We start from the raw sequence: 20,434 nt of genomic DNA, 5'->3' as shown, positions 1-20,434 counted from the left end.
TTGCACTCATCTGTACCTTGTAATCATCATTTGTTCCAATCAGAGAATGTCCTTGAACTGCTGCTGGACTGTCATCTTGGGTTTCCTTTTAATATCTCTGGGATTAGATCCACTGGTTTCTAATTTTCACATCTTCCTCAATATTGGATTACTTGCCTCTTTTTCTGAATCCAACACATTGAATTTTTTTTTAAAAGATGTATTTATTTATTTTAAAGAGAGTGAGTTGGGGGGAGGCAGAGGGAAAAGAGCAGAGGGAGAAAGAAAATGAGAATCTCAAACAGGATCCATGCTCAGCACACAGCCCAAAGCAGGGCTCTGTTGCATGACCCTGAGGTCATGACCTGAGGCAAAATCAAGAGTCAGAAGCCTAACTGACTAAACTACCCAGGTGTCCCCATATTGAATGTTTTTAAGAATGAGTGTGTGCTGCTCAGTATTAGATATCTATTTATTAGATAAATAAATAAACACATTAGAACCATGCTAGGTGACTTAGTTTTTAAACTTTTTATGTACATAAAGGAAATTTTAAAAATTCTAGGAAAAACTCAAGATTGATGTTTGTAAAGTAAAATTTCTGAGCTTACATATCTGAAGTTGTCCTGATTAGCACTGAGTATTGAAGAGCTGGCTTTACAGTCACTGTTACTGATGGGATGTCTCTCTCAAGTTATTCTTGCCATCATTCCTCCACAGTTGACCAGTTTCTTGATTCTTACTGGGAGCTTTTAAGTTTTTCTCTTTGTTTTTTAGGTGTCATTTCATAATGAAGTGCTTTGGTTTATGTCTTTTTATATTTAAAGAATTTAAAATAAATTAAATTTTAAAAAATGTAAAAAATGTTTTTGAAAATTTAATTTTTAAATTTTAAATTTTAAAATTTTAATTAAAAAAATTTTAACTTAAATTTTTAAATTTTAAATTTTAAAAATACCCTTTAAAAAAATTTATGTCCCTCCACTCTGTGATACCTTTTAAGTAATTCTCTTGCTATGTTCCTCCTCTGCAATGTCCTTGCACAGCTTTCTTGACTCCAGTTAAATGGCTATTAGACTACCAAAATTTATCTTAATTCTCTTATTTTTTTTTCAAATTTAGGTTTTTTTCCCTTTTAATCTCTTAATTTTCTGGAAGACTTCTTCAACTTTGTTTTATAAGCATTTTAGTAAACTTTAGTAAATTTCCAAAAATCAATTTTAAAGTTATCTAAGACCACAATCACTTTCTTTCTTTGTGTCCTGTGTCCAGTGTGTATTCTCAAATCTCTCTAAAAATATTAGAGGTTTTGAAAGTTTCTCATTTCCTACAGTATCTCTGTTTCACCCAGGATAAATTTTTTCTCTTTTTGTATGTTATTCTTTCTGATATTTGAGAATTTTCTTAAAACTCTGCTGACCTGTGGTTATCTGTTCCTACTTAAGAGAAGGCTCTGGAAATTAATTGATGTGATTCACTAAATTAAAGAATAAAGAAGGAAACTCATAGAAATATCTCAGCAGATGCACTTGATAATATTCAACATCTATCTCAGCAAACGAGGCATAGACAATATCTTCCTCAGTCTCATTAAAAATACACACACACACACACAAACACACAGTGTATACAGCAAACATCATACTTAATGGTGATACTAAGTGCTTTTTTTCCCTAAGATTGGAAACAAGACAAGGAAGTCTACTACACTTTACTACTTTTCTTCAACATTGTGTCTAAACTCCTAACCAGTATAATGAGAAAGAAAAAGAAATAATTGTTGGAAAAAGAAAAGTAAAGTTTTGCTTGCTGCTGATGTGATTATTTTCTATAAAATCTAAAAGAAATCTACAAATACATTACTGGAATACAATTTATTGGGATTATAAATACATGGTTAATATTTTCAAAAACCAGTTTTATTCCCATCCAATTATAACAAGCAATTTAATAAGCAATACCATTTAAAGCAATACCAACTTAAAAAGCAACACCATTTCTAGTTAGGAATAAGTTTAATGAAAGATGTGTATGACTTCTTTTTTTAAATTCAATTAGTTAACACATAGTGTATTATTAGTATCGAGGTAAAATTTATTCATCAATTACATATAACACCCAGTGCTCATTACATCAAGTGCCCTCCTTCATGCCCATCACCCAATTACCCCATCCCCCCATGACCTTCCCTCTAGCAACCTTGTTTGTTCCCTATACTTAAGAGTCTCCTATGATTTGCCTCCCTCTCTGTTTTTGTCTTATTTTATTTTTCCTTCCCTTCCCCTTTGTTCATCTGTTTTGTTTCTAAAATTCCCCAGTCTAGAGGTATATGACTTCTTTACCGAGAACTATGAACTCTTCTAGAAGGAAAACTAAATAAATGGAGAGCTATGCAATGTTAACAGATTGGAGCTCCATATTGTTATCAGTTGTCACCAAATTTATCTGAAGTTTCAGTGTAAACTGAATAAAAATCCCAAAAGCTTTTCTTGTAGAAACTGACAAATCGATTTTAAGAGACATATGGAAAAACAAAAGACCTAGAAAAGCCAAGACAATTTTTCCCTAACTGACTTCAAGACTTTCTATAAGCTATAGAATCTGCAAGCCAATATGCTATTGGCATAAGGACAGACAAATAGATCAGTAATACAAAATAGAAAATCCAGAAATAGACCCATGCTTACATTGTAAATTGCTTTTTGAATATTTCCATTAACTTGTGGTAGGCAAAGATTTCTTAGTACATTAAAGTTATTAACCACAGAAGAAAAGAATGGCTTCCTCAAAATTAAAAATTTCTCTTCATCAAAACACATGGTTAAGTGAACCACAGACTGGAAGAAAATGTTTGTAATACATGAATTAAACAAAAACACTTCTCTCCATAATGTAAAACAAACTGCTACAAATCAGTAAGTAGTAAAAGACAACCCGACAATATAATGGGTCAAAAACTTGAGCAGACACTTTACAAAAGGAGATGTATGAATTGCCAATAAGCATATGAAAGCATGCACACTGTCATGTGTCGTTAAAGAAATAAAATTAAAACTGTATGAGATCCTATATCATACTCATGAGAATGGCTAAAATGAGAAAAACTATTTCTAATAGACTTTGAAAAACAGTTTGGCAGATTCTAAAGTGGCTAAGCGTACTCATGCAATGATCTGCTCCTAATTATTTACCCAAGAGAAATGAAAAAGTCATGCCATAAAAGGAAGTGTACAAGAACAGCGGCTTTATTCATACAAGTCCCAAACTGGAATCAATCTAAGTGTCCATCAACAGGAAAATAAATAAGCAGATTGTGGTAGGTCCACACAATGGAATACTTTCAGCTACAAAAAGGAACAAACTTCCATTCATCCAGCAGTATGGATGATGAACAAATGTCAGGCATAAAGGAAACATGATGGATTATCCACATATATGAAACCCAGTAAGAGGCAAAATTCACACATGTGATAGGTCAGCAATGTTTGCCTTTGAGAGGCTGCCTGGCTCTAGGTGGTCAGCTTGTAGGGTGAGGGTTAGAGGTGCACTGTTCCGTTCTCCATTTTTAAAATAACATGTACGTTTTCAGCACCCTGTCTCCCTTGTGATCTCTACTGCCTCTTCGGGGTTCTTCAGGGCATACCTGTTGTTTTTCTGACCTCTGGGAACACCCTTCACCTACAACAGTAATTATTAGCACTCTTCTGACCACTTTTGTCATTGAGATTTTCAATGAAATCTCTCTTGGGCTCATTGCCCCACAATTCTCTTTGTCATTGTGAATCTAATTTCTTTATTATCATTTTAGCAGGGCTTTTAATAAAAGAGAAGACAAATGCTTCTTTTCTATCTGCAGTCTTTGAACTGAAACGTTTCTTTTGCAGGAATTTGACATAACGATGTGACATTATTATTCCCTGAGGCATACTAAGTGCTGGGAAGTGGCAATAATTCTCTTCTGGTTTGACAAAGAAAGCTTCTAAGTCTTTGTGTAATACAAGATGTTGATTAAAACATTATTATCAGAGCAATAAAATGATCAACTAAAAATTGGAATTATAGACTGAGGTTTAAAATTACTTTCACAGGAAACATCAGTGATTTCTGAAATTCAGATGCCTGAAAAGATTCACTATATATAACAATAATCAGGATAGATTTATATTAACACAAAGTAGGACCAGATGTCCCAGGAGAAATGTTTGATATTCTTGTGATATTATAAATTTATACTGTTTCATGTCACTATTAACCACATCTTATCCTTTAAAAACTGATTTTATAATGTAGGATAGCATTTCTCTTAACAGTTATAAGGAGAGAACTGGTTTTTATCTATCTGATACTTTTTTTTCCTCTTAGTTGTTAAGTATTTTCAAGGTTAAACTTTTATCCCATTGCTTTCCTTTTTTCTAAAATTGTTTTATTGGAGTACAGTTTATTCCATTACTTTTCATTCCTTTGTTCACTCCATCTCAATTTTGTTTAAATTTAATTTTTTTTTAATTACAAAAATATTTCAGATATGTGAAGGTATCTTTATAATGGCTTTGATCCACACAGATGGGAATAGACTTTTTCAGTCCCACACTTAAGTCTTTCTTTTCTTTTTTTTTTTTAAAGATTATTTATTTATTTATTTGACAGAGAGAGAAGTCACAAGTAGGCAGAAGTAGGCAGAGAGGCAGGCAGATAGAGAGGAAGAAGCAGGCTCCCTGCTGAGCAGAGAGCCTGATGTGGGGCTCGATCCCAGAACCCTGGGATCATGACCTGAGTCGAAGGCAGAGGCTTAACCCACTGAGCCACCCAGGCGCCCCAAGTCTTTCTTAACCTTCATGCTTTCTTCATCATGTCTTTGCTTATTACTTCAATTCCATTTATTCTGTCTCTGCTCAGTCCTATTTACTTTATATATGTTAGTTTTTCCCAGCTTATTGTTCATATATATCTTACAGCCTCCACAAGCATCTTGGAATCTTCATGACCATTTTCACATGGTATGCTTCCTTCCTAGGACATCCACAGAAGACCAGTACAATGATGACAGACTTGTCTATGAGACTCTATTCAAACACTTCAAAAGACACAAGGTGGAGATTTCAAATGCAATAAAAAAGCCATTTCCTTTCTTTGAGTGCCTCCGGGACCGTGAACTCATCAGCAATAAAATGTATGATGTAAGTGATGTTTATTATGTCACTATTTGGTAAACTGGCCCCAAATGGAGTTATATTTTGATATCTTGGACCCAAACGTCAGGCACAACTAACTGACTGAGGAGTCTCCTATGAGTGGGGACTTTTTCAAGTATTGTTGCAGGTGTTACCATAAGGTAAAAAGGAAAAGGAGAATCAGTTGTCACCAGAGATAATCCCGCTTCTCACTGAAGGAAAGGTGCTTTGTGCTGCCCCCTGGAGTTGGGCTGAATAGCATAGCAAATGGGCTGAACCTGAAGCAGAGGTGCTCCATAGATGTGTAATGCCTTGTAGGAACACGTAGAATATAAAATAAACTGAGAATTATAGGTAATTTTAATAAATTGATGTAAAACTTAAGTGAGTTAATTTAATAAAATAATAGTTGACAGATACCATTTCAGTGGGCATCAATTTGAGCACTTGGATCTGAGAACATTAAAATCTACAGGGAATTAATGTCCTATTAGGAAATTTGGGAATTGATGATTATTATTCTTTTGCTAGCAGTTTTCAGTTTTTAGGGCTTTTTTGTTTTGTTTTTTTCTATTTCTCTTTCTTTTTTGTGGTATTTCTGGAGTCTTGGAATTTGGGTTTGATTTTATCAATAGGCATTGCTGGACATACAGAGATTCAAGTCTTCTCTTTGCCGTATGAATATACATTCTCTGTGGCCAAATTCACAAAAGGAGAGAACTGTCACATGGTTTCCTTGAGTTCTCCCAGGCCAAGTCTGTCCTGGGGAAAGGGTAAAGGTCATCCCTGGAACAGGACAGCTGCTCATCACCTCTTAGTCTATTCCTAAAACATCTGGCCAGGTTCCTAAAGGGCTACACATCATTTAACTTTGAACCCACTGTTATTCTTCAAAACTACTCTTACTTATATGTAATGTAGATGAAGGTGAAGAGAGATCTGTTTCACAAGTGAATGTTTTTAAGGAGGCAGAATTTATTTGTTTCACATAGTATCTAAACAAATAAATAGAAATTCTAAAACTTTATGAGAAGATACTTGTGGAGGGAAATTGGAAGACATTACCCATGAAATCACTTTCTAGGGCTCTTCTGTAACTTGGAAGTCTGTATTTATATTCTCTCCATTCAATATTTTTTTAAGGATTGTCAAGATTCTTGTAGAAACCTGGTCCCTGTACCAAGAGTGGCATATAATGTTCTCAATGAACTGGAGAAGACATTTGACCTGCCACTTCTGGATGCATTGTTCAGCGAGGTCAACAGACAAGAATACCCTAATTTAAATCACATTTACAAGAGCTTCGAATTTGGTAATTGGGTTTATTATCTACCTTTTGACATCCAGGGCCACTTTTTTTTTTTTTTTTTGGACAAATATATATTGAGCACCTACAATGTTCCACAGGCAGTGCTGCAGTAGAGAAAATACAAATCGTGAACCTTCTCAAAGCTATGGTATAATAACTATGGTACAACCACCACCTAGAGTAAAGGTCTGCTTAACTAGGCATTTAGACTCACAGGACGATCAGAGCCAAAGTGGCTTCAGATTTACTTAGAAGGACAAATGGTAGGAAACCCAGCATCCCCACAGGAAAGCATCAGTTGCTCCTCTTCTGTGGGACTCCTTGTGGAGACCCACACAGCGGTCCACTAAGGTGACTACTACTCGCCTCGAGTGTCTGTGGATGTAGGCTGCACCCTGGCTTAGCAGCACCATGCCCATGTAATAGTGCTCAGTCATGTAACAGCGCTATGGTCGTAACGTTCGGGAACCCTACTAGGGACAAACCAAGTTGTAAGTGTCACCACTTTGAAGGAAAACCAAAGCCTGCTTTGTAGTCTGTAGATAGTCCCTCCCCATCCACATGCAATTTACCAGTCGTTTCTAACTCTAAACTAGGGCTAAACTAAGTATTAACTAGGCCGATGTTGGCCTAGTAGAAGAAAACCCACCTTCATCAGGTTTCCAAAGTAATGAGCCAGAAAGTTAACCCAAGGTAAATTTACACTTAAAGAAGGAGAATTGGTTTTGTTAACTCTTTCTCCACAAGGGGTGAAACAAACATTATTCAAATAATCACAAAACTAAAAGGTTAATTCTCAATTTTTTTCCTGGGAAAACATGATATTTATTTTATTTTAAAAATAACTTTATTTTAATTTATTTTAAGAACTGAAAGAGTTAAGAGAATGCTCTTTATATATATATATAAAGATATATAAAAAAGCATATATATATTTTATATATATTTATTTTATATATATTTTATATATTATATATATATTTATATATATATTATATATATATAAATATATATATATTATATATATATATAAATATATATATATGGTTTTTTTTTTTTAAACTTGACTGGGAACTTTTTATTCCAACACAGTTTGGTGCCAGTGGAGTTCTCCAGATAAGGGATAAAAACATAAGAAGAATGTCCCTGTGTCCTGAAGAGGGTTGGCACTATGCAATCAGGCATGGAGTGTGAAAGGACCTAGTGTGTCTTCATAGACAAATTCAATTTGTCTCAGAGAGTGAGAAGCAGAATGTGGAGCTGATTCATGAGAGATAAATTTGAAGAAAATTTTAGGAAGTTAACCATATAAAGCTAAGCAATTAAAACGTTATTAGTAGGCAGTAAAGAGATATAAACAGTTTTTATAAACAGGGAAAAAATTTAAAAAGCATGTATAAAGCATGTGGTTTGTCGACTTGTGTCAGTAGTAACCCTATCTAATTAAAAACAAAATAATTTCAACAGCAGGTCAGTCCAGTTTGAAATGGAATAAAGGCAATTAAGTCAATATTATATTGGTAACCAGCATGTCCTGGGCCATGGGAACAGAGGGAATGGTGGATACCTGTACTGCCCACATCTCAGGGGCTCTGATTCTCTTCATGGACCCCCCTTCCAGGTTCAGTGTGCACATCACCTGTGTTAGGTTCTGGGGCTCCCTGAGCTGGGGTGCCCTTCGCCTACACTTGTTCCCACCCACCTGCCCCTGGGAGATGGCAGTGGTCGCCTCCCACACACTGTTGTCCACAGGAGCTGTGCATCAGCGACCCAAAGCCCAGAATCTGGGGGCCGTGGCCTAGGGTGCAGCGCTCTCTCCTGCTGCTCAGTCCCACCTTCATCCCATGCTCAGAGCCCCCTGAGCCCCCATGGGACCACCTACATGCACACGGGCCCCTTTCACCTTTTCCTTTGTTCTCCTTGAATCTTCCACCTGGTTTTGCCAGGGTCTGAGGCCAGGTCCTGAGATGACAAAGCATCTGTGGCTCCCACTGTTCCGTGCAACTCACCCCTGCAAGTCCTGCCCCAGGAGGAGCTCCTGCCATGGGCCATAGAGCAGCAGGTTCCCGGACTCTGTGGGGTCCCCTCCTCCCTGAACTCCCCACAGACATCCTCCCCACCTCCCTCCAGGCTTCCTGGTTTATTTCCTTCCTTCCATGTGTGCTGGGTCACCTACAGGCAGGAGTGCTGGGCTGGTGTCCCTCCCTCCCCTGACTGGCGACTTCCCCAGCCCTGGGCAGGCCCGTGGGGAGCTCCTCCAGTGCAGCTATCCATGCTCCCTGCTCAGAGCTGCAGAGTGTCCTTCCTCTGTTCCTGGGATCTGGGCCCCTGGGAGATCTGTCTTGTTCCTCCAGGTGTCCTCTGCTTTGTGTCTTTGGGAAGCGCTCACCCTCCCTGCCCCAACCCTCCTCTTGTCTAGCAGCATCTTCAGAGCAGCTGGACTTTTTCTTTCATACCTGTGGATCTCTCTGAGAGCCTAGCTCTTCCCCAGAGGTAATACCTATTTCTCCCTTTCAGTTTGAACAGTTCAGAAACACATTTCACTTCTATTATTTACTTTGATATATGCTTTTCCTGCCCATCAGCAAATTCTTTTACAAGAGTAACAGCATCATGATGTTTCCTTACATTGGTGTGGCTCCTTTCTATGTGGGAAACATAGACTCTCTTGCTGGGAGTTCCCTTTTCTATTCCAGGGATGATGGGGGAGCTTTACAAGGAGGATCAGAGGCACTGAGCTTGAGTGACCTGAGGCTTGGGAGTTGTTAACTGTATAATTTTGAGGTGTTGTTCCTGGTCTCTGATGGGATCCCTGTTGCCTCCTTCTGTCTCCCTGTCTTCAGCAATCCAAGAGAAAGTTAATTACCAAGAAAGTGATGAAGAAGAGGTGGACAACAGTCCTAATACCCAACTGAGCATTGAACAAGGTGATTGTAACCCGATAAACACTGATTCTCACCTGCAAAGAAGAAAAGGAGAAAGGGAACTCAGCCCCGAGTCCTGATCAGGGAAGAAGTGTTAAGGACCAAGGAAAAGGCAGGGAGGGGTGTTTGCATGAGTGTCTAAGTAGAGGCCAAATCCTGGAGGAGTAGCTATGACAAGAGACTATTGGCTCAATAACCAAGAGAAAGGGACAGAATCTCAGTGTGAGAGTAAACCAGATTTAAGCAGATTCGCTGTCAGGAAGTAATTGTGATTTAGAAAAGTCCCTGTAGGAAAAGATCGGTGTGAAGCTGTAAAGGGGCCATGGTCAAAATCAAATGATGGCGGAAGGGCTGATTTCAATGTGGGGGATGTTGTTCAAGAGCCCAGAGTCAAGGAGAAAGCCAGTCACACAGAGAGACAAAAGAGGAAGTGGTAAAAAGATGGAAGGGAGGGTGTGGGTACTTTGAGTGAGAGAAGGAGGAAGTGAAAGAGAAGAAAGGATTAAAAGACACAATAGGAGGGAAATGAAAGAGAAGAAAGGATTAAAAGACACAGTAGAAATAGCTGTGTTATTAACATCTCACTGGTTGAACATTTATGGGGACGGTTGTAGGTTTAGTGGTCAGGCTACCATTGGAGGTTGGCATTGCTTATGTGCCCATTTTACAGATAAGGAAATTGAAATCCAGAGACTGTGTGTTTTGTTGGCCTAGGGTCAGATGAGCAAGGGTGAACCCAGGCCTTCTGAACCCAGAGCCTGTGTGTGTGTGTGTGTTAATGGAAGTAAAAATTCACATAACATAAAATTAACCATTTTAAAGTGTATGGTTAATGATATTTGATGCATTCACAATATTGTGCAACCACTACCTCTGTCTAGTTGCAAAACATTCTGGTCACCTCAGAAGGGAACTCCATATCGCTCCCTGTGCCCCTCTTGCCTAGCCTCTGGCTACTACTCATCTCGTTTCTGTGTCTTTGGATTTACCTATTCCAGACATTACATGTAAATGGAATCATATCAACATGCCCTTCATGTCTGGCTTCTTTCACACAGCTCAATATTTTCAGGGTTCATCTATGTTGTGGCGTGAATCAGTTCTTCATTCCTTTTTCTTGGTGAAGAGCATTCCTTTGTATGGATATATTCATCACATGTTGCTTATTCATTCTTCAGTTAATGATGGGTTGTTTCTACCTTCTGGCTGGGACAGAGCCTGCATTCTTAACCCTGTACTGCCACTCCAGTATTCTAATGGAAAAGACAGAAGCATGAGACAAAAGGGAAATATATGCAGAGAAAGATACAGAAAAAAGAATACCAAGAATGGAATGAGGTAGAGGAGAATCGGACATGGAATCCTCAAGGAAAGGCCAATGAGAAAGATGGAACAGATGTGTAGAGGGAGGGTGTAGAGGAAGAGGAGGTGGAGATGAGTCAGCAGGACTATTTAGGACCTGAGTAATTCCACTGGTCAGGGAAAGCTCTGGGGACAAAGGCAGCTTCACTATGGCCATGGGAGTCAGGATAAGCCATCACCAGTTACTCAAAGTGCTTCGAGTTGGACATGCAGTGAGGTGGTCTGGCTGAGACCCTTTTAGCCAGGGGTGCAGCTGACCCCATTCCTCTACTCTGCCAGTTGGGGTCTGACTGCAAGGGTTGCATGGGATCTGTCAAGTCCACATTATCTCTGTATGGCTACCTGGAGGGGATCTTCAATTCTTGCTTTATGAAAAATGGGATTAGGGGAGAATGGCACAGAGAATACTTCAATTTCTGAAATGAACTTGCAATTTCTTCCCTCTAGGAACTGGCGAAAACTCTTATCGAAGCCTGACCTCGTCGTGCCCCCAATCCTCATCTTACCACGGTCTGTTCCTGTTGACTGTATTCTGATCCTTTGTGTTCTTGTCCCATTCTGGAATGTGCTGAGAGGTGGCAGGGGCCGGCGGGGAGTGGTGGTGGTGGTGCAGGGGTGTGTGTGTTTTTTTAATCACTGATTGCCCAGAATTTCTGTCTTTACTTCTCAATTTCTGTAAGGAAGTCCTGGGGTGTTTGCCCTAGGATTCATTCCTTACCTTCCCCTGTTCTGCTCTGCCCTCTCTCTCTGGCCACTGGCCCCTGTGGACTTACTTGCTAGCTCCCTTTGTTGCTGGCTTCCTGCTGGGTTCCAGACGTGGGACACTAACAAGATATCAGAGAACAGGGAAAAGGGAGAAGCTGGATATTTCCCCATCACTGCCTTTGTCTACAAATCTGACAGCGGCTGCACCTCATCCATGATACCACTTCCCACCAAGCAGGCCAGCCATGGGCCAGCTTCTATCCACCCAGTGACCCTGACCTTGGAGCACACCCTTGGTCCCTCCCACAGCATCCTATTAAGTATTCTTCTTGTCACTGCATTCTTCTATTTGGACTTCAATTGTATATATCAATTGTATAACCAGCCCCTGGATGGAATTCCCTGTGCTGCAAAACCTTGGAGTGATTTGTATTTTCTTGTTGGACCCTGATTGATGCAGAGGGCAAATAAAATATCTATGAATTAAAACATGGTTTAGGTAAAACCCCATCCAAAAATGGGCCCTTGGAGAACCTCTGCGAACCAGAGCAGATAAATGGAAACAGAACAGATATAACCAGTGACAAAAATGATGCACAAGAAGTCCAACAAGCAAATGAGGAATATGCCCAAGAATCTGAGCCAGCAGGTAAGACTGATTGCTTGGGTTTGCATGATTGTAGAGGCCTAAGCAGTCCTTGTTGGTGGCAGAGAATGGAGTTATGCCGAACTTAAGGAAACATCTATTAACAAAGAAGGGAAGCTCATGCAGATATAGAGAAGGCAAGAATGCAGCTTGATATATTGATGGGAGGAAGGAAATTAGGAAGTGTTAGCTTTTGCAAACTATTTTTTTACTGGATTAAAAGCTGGTATTGGGTGAAATCAGAATTGCCAACTTCTACAATTTTCCTGCTGATAAAAATGGTAAATGAACTAATTTGTACTGTTTAACTGAAAGAGCAATATTTGCCTACATGTAATGGAAAATATACAAAACATGTTACTGGTGCTTTTAAATTTTCTCGATGTTGGAATACCTCTTATTGATAGAAAAGTTGCAGTGCTAGGGGCTGAAAATGTATTCTGACTTTAAGATCTTCAAAAGCTACTAAGAAAATTAAAGGAGTACACAGACAAATAAAATACAAAGCAAAATAAGAAGTATGGGCTGTGAGAGACATGGGTACACACTATAGAAATTTAAAGAGAAAAAAAAGATGGTTTCTGGCTAAGGAGCAAGGCAGAGAAAACCAGGACATGCTGTAGTGGTATCAGTTTGCGTACAGCCTCAGCAGAAGAAACTGGGTATTAAGTTTAAAGATACCCAAATTTGAAGAAAAAAGAAAAAGAAAACTTCACAGTATACATTCAAGTGTTGGGGCCCAGGGCAGGCTGCCCTAAAATGTGCCAATTAGGCATAAAGATTATTTTGAGTTAAAATAAAAATGTAGCAGATGCAGGAAAGGTGCTCTGCCTTCTCCATAACTGCCTCAATATACCCTGGAAAGGAGAGCCTATTCCAGGAAGAGAAATACTAACAGAGACTCTGCTTTACCTAAGAAAGAACTTACCTGTATAATAGAACGATGTCACATGTTTTTCCAAACATCCCCTTTGACTTTCTTGCTAATGACTTTTCTCCTCTCTGTATCCTCAGGCCCCTATCCCTCTCCCAAGCTCATATAAGCTTCATGTTGTCTCATGATGTTTGGAATCCCATGTCCTTGTGGATTCCCCATATGTATGCCTATTAAATTTGGTTTTCCTTAATTAAAAAAGAAAAAAGAAGAGAAGAAAAAAGGAGAGAAGAAAAGAAAAAAAGGGAAAGGAGAGAAGAGGAAAGGAAAAAGGAAGGATAAATGAGGAGGCAAAGGGTGAAAAGTTACAGTGCCCCATGAGGGAAGAGAGACAGAAAGAAAAGTTCAAAGTAGTCAGGGAGAGCTTGATCACAGAATCACTGAAGCACCAACACTTTCATGGGGTTAAGGTTAAGGTGACAATATATTACAGACAAGCTGGAAAGAGAAACATGAGAAGAAAAGAGAAGTCAGGTGCGGTGTAACAAAGTGCAAATAGGCAGAACAAGGAGGGCTCTGCAGGGTCTCAGCTGTGGTCTTTTTTATCCTCAGAGTCCTGTGAACAAGAACCCATCCTGTGGGTTTTCCTGTGATGGAAAAAGTAATTATCACTTATCTTACCAATTTTTAAATTCTATCTTTGTTTTTCTATGAGAGCAAAAGCTTTCCTTTGTTCTCTGATACTAACCACCTCCCTGACCCTAACAATATCCAAGACCCACAGCCTTGTGCACAGCCTCTGGCTACTTCTAAGTCATGTGAGATGCAAGGGGGCAAGTGAGCTGAGCTCTTTGATGAAGGGCATGTCCCTGAGGAGAGAATACAGAGAGAGAAAATATTTAAAAAGTGAACCAAAGAACACCAAATGACAAAGTACAGGAACAACATGGGCTTTAGATAAATTGACATAGAATCTAAACAGTACCATTTTGTGGAGTTGGTGAAAAGAAATAAGTTGCAACTTGCTTCTCAGAAGTTGTAACAGAAACATGGAAACCATGCATGATACTGCTGGTCAGATTTGCAAGTACAGAAGCTCTGGTGAAGGACTTTTAGAAAAGAAGGGACAACTGGAGGGACTTGGAGTGGGGAGACAGTGACACAGGAGGAGAACTTTGGTGATTACTGGAATGCTTGAGATGAGAAAAATGAATAGAAAGACAAAAATCAATATAGAAGAGGCACACAGAAAGACGCACTAATAATTAAGAAACAGAGATCAAGTAGGAGAAAGTAGGAAATGTAACAGAGAACGGATAAACTGAAAAATCTGGTAGGGGAGAGCGGGGCTAGTTCTAGGATGAGGCAAGGAGGTCCTAGGACACATGGAAAGAAAATCTTATTCTTGGTATTTTCTTGTCCCCTTGGCACCTCTTCTGACTCACCCTAGAACCTGCTGGATCCTGGGAGATAGTGATAAAGAATGTTGAGAAAAAGAGTATGAATAGAGAAATAGACAGAAGGAAATTAATACCAGTAAATAGAAAAAATAGGGAGGAGGTCTAAAGAGAATGAGTAGAGGATAGGTTAAGGGACCGTGAGTGAAAAAGTGTTAAGAGAGTGGACCAAATAAAGAGAGAGAAGACAAAAATGGAACATTGTTCCATTTGAAAAGATGGTCACCAGAAAAAAGATGCAGAGGGCTCTTCCTAAAACCACTGAGAAGACATCATTAAGGTGTCTACAATTACCAAAATGACCCTTTCACTCCCTCAGAAAAAAATGGGCCTCTACCCAAGCATCTCATGTCTCCATGGCTTCAGTCACCATCTGTGATTTGTGGATTCCTACACACACCTCTGCTCCAGACCTGTCTTCAAGATTCATTCCTTTAAGTGCCTGAAGTCTTGTAATCAAAGATCTGAAAGTCATTTCTATTCGGAAGCTATATTAGTTACCTATTATTGTGTAAAAAACAGTCCTGAAATTCAGTGGATTAAAATAACCATTACTTGGGGCGCCTGGGTGGCTCAGTGGGTTAAAGCCTCTGCCTTCGGCTCAGGTCATGATCTCAGGGTCTTGGGATCGAGCCCCACATCGGGTTCTCTGCTCAGTGGGGAGCCTGCTTCTTCCTCTCTCTCTCTCTCTCTACCTGCCTCTCTGCTTACTTGTGATCTCTCTCTGTCAAATAAATAAATAAAATCTTAAAAAAAAATAACCATTACTTTATTTGCCATTGCTGTCAATTCCAACTTCAAAATATGTCCAACCTGCCCATTTCTCTCCATGTCCAGGATGCTTACGCTAATTCAGATTCCTATCACTTCTCACTTCAAAGTAGAGGAACTTTCCTGCTGGCCTCCTCCCTCCTATCTTGCTCCCCTCTATCTGTTCTCCATACTTCAGCTCAATGAGCATTGTAAAAGTGCCAACCAGTTCATATGGCTTTCCTATTTAAACCTAGTGCCCTCTTTTGATCCTCAGCATGAGGTCAACATAGCTTGGTGTGGAGTGTTGAAGGGTACCTCCCATACAGTTGCATCATCTCCCCCTGACACTCTCTTCCACCACATTCCCACCATACCAAATTCTGCTTGTTTACTTGAATTGTCAAGCCCTCTCAATTATATCTCTGCCTTTGCACATGCTTTTGGAAAACGGTTTGGTATATAGTCCCAAAGTTGAAAATACACATAGCTTGTGACTTGGCAATTACATTCCTCAGCTGAAACCAATAGAAATGCACACTATGTTCAAAAAGAGAAAAGAAACACACAGAAAAGCAGTATTATTCATAATAGCCAAAATCTTGAAACAGCAAGATCCAATAATCCAAAAAAAAAAAAAGGATTTTTTTATGGTTTTATTTTTTCATGGGTTATTTCTACAATGCAATACTATACAGAAGTTAAAAAGCAAAATGAATACAGATGATTCTCACAAACATAATGTTGAGAAAGGAAGCCAAATCGTCTCCCTGCCCCCACCAAATGACAGAGACAGAGAGAACAAATGAGGGAAGGGACATAATTCAATTTATACAAACATGTATATTTTGGAAGGGGCAAAATTAATCATAAGTGGTATTAAAAGTCAGGATGAGGGGTGCCTGGGTGGTTCAGTGGGTTAAAGCCTCTGCCTTCGGCTCAGGTCATGATCCCAGGGTCCTGGGATCCAGCCCTGCCGCGGACTCTCTGCTCCGCAGGGAGCCTGCTTCCTCCTCTCTCTCTGCCTGCCTCTCTGCCTACTTGTGATCTCTGTCTGTCAAATAAATAAATAAAAATCTTAAAAAAAAAAAAAGTCGGGATGAGCATGTTGTTAACTTGAGCTACATGCTAGAGATAGTCAGTAGGAGGCATCACTAAGAGGCTCCCAGAGTATGAGTAATCTTCCATTTCTTGACGACAGTGACAGTTACCCAGATATGCTTACTTTGTGATGATTCAAAATTTATGATTTGCCCATTTTTTTCAATGCACATTTTACTGAGAATATAATTTTTATTTTTAAAAGAGCAAAAAGTGGGGCTCCTGGGTGGCTCAGTCAGTTAAGCATCTGACTCTTGGTTTCAGCTCAGGTCATGATCTCGGGGACGTGAGACAGAGCCCCACATCAGGCTCCATGCTCAGCACAGAGTTTGCCTGAGATGCTCCCTTCCTCTGCCCCCACTAAAATAAATAAATAAATCTTTAAAAACAAAAAAGCAAAAGATAATTCATCAAAGGGGGAGAAGAGAAAATAAAAACAAACAAAAAAAACCCCAGGGAGGCACAGAGAAAGGGACACAGTTAAGCAGCAGGAAAGAAGGGGTTTGAGGGGGCAGAGTTTCACCCCTGCAGTGGATTTACAGGGAGAAGGACTTATCGATAGTAGTGAACAGTGTGTACTCCCTTTGGGGGAGACAAATGAAAATTCTTCATTCATTACAATTTGATCTAGGCTCACCGCTACCCAACCATGGAATCCAAGTCAATTCCTGTTCTGTGCGTCTGGTGGATATAAAGAAGGAAAAGCCATTTTTCAGCTCGACACTTAACCAGGCATCTGAAGTAATAGGTAAGGCTGACTGAAAGAGTGTGTAATTTGAGTCACCAGTTCCAGGCAAGGGGCTGAGACTTGTCATCAGGGTCCATCGAAGCAGACCAGTTGACCTTGGATGGAGGCAAGAGGGGAGGAACCAGCATCGTACACAGTGAGCTCCACAGGAGAAAATCCCAGTAATCAGAAAAAGACAGAAATAGTGGATTTAAGTACTAACATATGGAAGACTATTTCTAAAGTGAAAGAAGAAAGTATTGTGGTAGAAGTTGAAGAAAAGGAAAAAAACTTCAGAGAGCCAAGATATTCATGAGAGGGAATGAAGAAGGAAACACATGATGACAAAGAGAGTTATAGAGGGATACCACTGCCAGAAAGAGAGGCATAAGTAAGGGAAATAGGCAAAGCCAAGAAGAAAGTGGAGTAAATTGAGACTAAAAGATATAGGGATCCTGGAGGTTGGTGGGGGAGGAGTAGGAGATCACATGAGGGCAGGGGTAGGAGGTCACATGAGGGCAGGGGTAGGAGGTCACATGAAGGTGGGGGAAGAAGAGTGTTGGCCGGGGTGGGCAACGCTGCCCTCTGTGCATGAATTCCATCACTTTTAGTTTAGGACTGGAGCAACCTGCAGGTCACACTCATTAAAAGCACAGACCAGGGTGCCTTGAGTTAACTTAGCTTCTAGGTTTCCCTAGTGGTCCTGTTGCTGAATTGCCTGCTATGTGGGCTCATTGGCCCCACCCTGAAGCTAAAGGGCTTTGCTCCTCTGTGCAGTGATCAGCAGTGACTCCGAGGAAACCAGTGATGAAGACAAGGACCCAGAAGCCTCCATGTCAGCACTGGAAAGCGGACCCAGTAAGGAAGTGGGAAAGTAGGCTTCGGCTACAGGAATCTGAATTAAGAACTACTGTTTGATGCACCTTATTCTGTGCCTATTCTGTATGATAGATTCAGTTTATCCTGGAATCCCAGTCTCTGCATTTATTTTACTCTACCTTTTTGGGAAATGCAGGAAGATTAAAAAATCATTGTATATATAGTTTTTTTAAGATGAGGCCTATTAATTGATAGGCTATCAAAATGATGAAATTTTTTTTTTAACTAGCTAGTGTTTTTTTTAACTAGCTAGCTAGCTTATATGGTATTGGATTTATACAGTGATTTTTGTAGGGAACAGAAAGCTAAATATTCCTTTATTAGAAGATCATATCATCATCTGAGCACAAACTGAATTGTGTCAAAAGACAACTCATTCAGCTAACTGGTGTTAGCAGAAAAAAGATTCAGATAGAGCACTTTGAAACCCAAAGTATTGTTTTTAGAGTTCTTCAGCAAGTCATGGCATCTATAATGACTTTTCCAAGGACTTTTGCAAATAATACCTTACTTTTTAATTTATAAAAATCTTAAGTACCCCAGACATTGTAGAGAAAACACAATCACATCAATGTTTAAATGTCTTCTACAAAGTCTCATGGAGAATTAAAGGGACAGACAAGACAGCATCCTGGATTCTGCATTTTTGCTCTATAAAATTGAAGCTAAAAATGATTTCAAAATTATCAAAATGTTTCCTCAGTTTCGTGGGTAGCATGAGTGGTCCTAAAGTCTGCAGATCTTTTGTGCACACATGGGTGATTTTTTTCCCTTTATACTTTCTTGACCCAGAGTTATTAGAAACATGCCTGTTTAGGGAAACATACTTGGAAAAGACCTAAAAACAAGTAAAAATATTACCTGGTCCTGATGTTATCAAAGAACAATATTTTAAATGATACATCATTCTTATTACTTACTAGATCCATCAAAGTAAAATGTAAATTCACTTCAGGTTTTAAAGGGTACACATTTTAACTTCTGTCTTAGTATAGGAAACTGCTCTAAAAGGCAGTCCCAAATACGTCTAGCATGCAGACACAATAGATTATTTCTCAGCCTTGCAAATGCACTGGGCTGGGTGGGATCAGAAGAGGTTGTTGACACAGGATTTCCAAGGTTAGAAACAGCAGAGATGAAGAAAGTGTGAAGTGACAGTGGAAGGGGTAAGAAGTAGAAGACAGATAGTATGGGAAGAGCAAACAGGGCAAAGTTGCCCCTTGCCTCTGGGGACAGGGAATGGAGTGGGACTACCATCCAAGGCAGATAGCTTAGAAGGACAGACCAGGGTGGCACTGTTGCAGACCACAATTTGCATGGGTTTTCTAGATTTTTCTCACTTTTCTTATGAGGATATTTCCTGCTAGTATTTCAGTTTCTTGGTCACACGCTGAGACCCCTAAAAAGCCCTCTTCCTTTGTGCAGTGACCAGTAATCTTGACTCATTAGAATCAAGCAAGAGAGGAGAATCCCAAGAAACTACCTGCTCACAACTTCAGATTACGCTGGGTAAGAGCATTAGGATTACAGCCCTGGAGGACAAATACTCGGAGTCTAAATCCAGAGCTGTTTTTCTGATGAACCTTGTTTTGAGCATGCTCTATGTGCCTTGATTCTATAACTTCTAGGGACTATTTTCTGCATTTAATTTCTCTCGCCCTGTTGGGAAGTGGAAGGAGGCAGGAAGGCGGGAAGGATTGTTATTTAACTGCATGGGCCCATTTAACTGATATATAGAAAATGTAGCAAAAACATGCTGGTAAAATGACAAACTTTTTTTCTATGCACTATCATGTATTAATGCAAAAGAGTTGCAATAATGTATCTATTCTCTACCAATATGCTTTATATTCTATTCAAAAAAGTAAGCATGGTGCACCTCTGTTTGTTGACAGTATTATCTTTAGTTCCAAACTTAAAAAGCCTTCAAAGAATAATTTGTGCTATTTAATTATTGATGGGAGAATGACTTCTGATCAGCTATTCTTAAACCCAAATTACTTGACTATTGGCTCACATTGTGATTTTTTAAAGGGCTTTTATAAATAAAGCTTCATTTTGTTTTCATAAAAAACCTTAACAGGGAAATAGGGTAACTAGGTTATCCCTGCTTTATAGATAAGGCAACTGCAGCTAGTAATGTTGAAGAGTCATTTAAAAATTTACATGGAGAGCAAAAGGAGAGCCAAGCAGGAACCCAGCATTATACTCCAGGCCATCAGAACTGGATTCAGTTAAAGGAAAGAGAGAAAAATGATCATCAAAGGATTGTTATGATTGCAAGCCCATTGAGCTGTCACAGAATTTGTAAGATCATTGCATACAAATAATTGTTTCTTCCCTTTTACTTTATAGACCCCACAGATTTCAGAAAATTGCCTATATCCAAAGAAAGAGTTTGGAAAGTAGATAAGGGAAAATAAAAACTCTTGGTGGTTACAAATGAACAGTGTTTTCTACAAAAGATCCATTTTGATTCTTTGTTATATCTTTCAAAGTAGAATATAAATTTGTTTTAATTTAGGGTGGTTTGTATTTTAACTTTAGTAT

At 39.3% G+C, this 20,434-nt stretch overlaps 1 protein-coding gene across 18 annotated transcripts in view; it reads left to right on the top strand.

The window, feature by feature from the left end:
- Positions 1 to 20,434, top strand: part of SP100 (SP100 nuclear antigen) — a 105,391-nt gene that overhangs the window by 38,614 nt on the left and 46,343 nt on the right. For 16 of the 18 annotated variants that reach the window (XM_080798028.1, XM_080798027.1, XM_080798024.1 and 13 more), the window contains exons 2-9: positions 4,994 to 5,156; positions 6,294 to 6,462; positions 9,303 to 9,386; positions 11,193 to 11,255; positions 11,950 to 12,099; positions 16,910 to 17,026; positions 17,783 to 17,863; positions 19,310 to 19,393. In XM_080798028.1, the coding sequence (XP_080654154.1) occupies positions 4,994 to 5,156; positions 6,294 to 6,462; positions 9,303 to 9,386; positions 11,193 to 11,255; positions 11,950 to 12,099; positions 16,910 to 17,026; positions 17,783 to 17,863; positions 19,310 to 19,393 (911 nt within the window). The remainder of the gene's footprint in view (positions 1 to 4,993; positions 5,157 to 6,293; positions 6,463 to 9,302; positions 9,387 to 11,192; positions 11,256 to 11,949; positions 12,100 to 16,909; positions 17,027 to 17,782; positions 17,864 to 19,309; positions 19,394 to 20,434) is intronic. The other 2 variants (XM_080798025.1, XM_080798035.1) reach the window with 1 other exon arrangement.

This window comes from Martes martes (assembly GCF_963455335.1).
Source record: "Martes martes genome assembly, chromosome: 3".
NCBI lineage: Eukaryota > Metazoa > Chordata > Mammalia > Carnivora > Mustelidae > Martes > Martes martes.
This window is presented reverse-complemented; position numbering and strand designations above follow the sequence as displayed.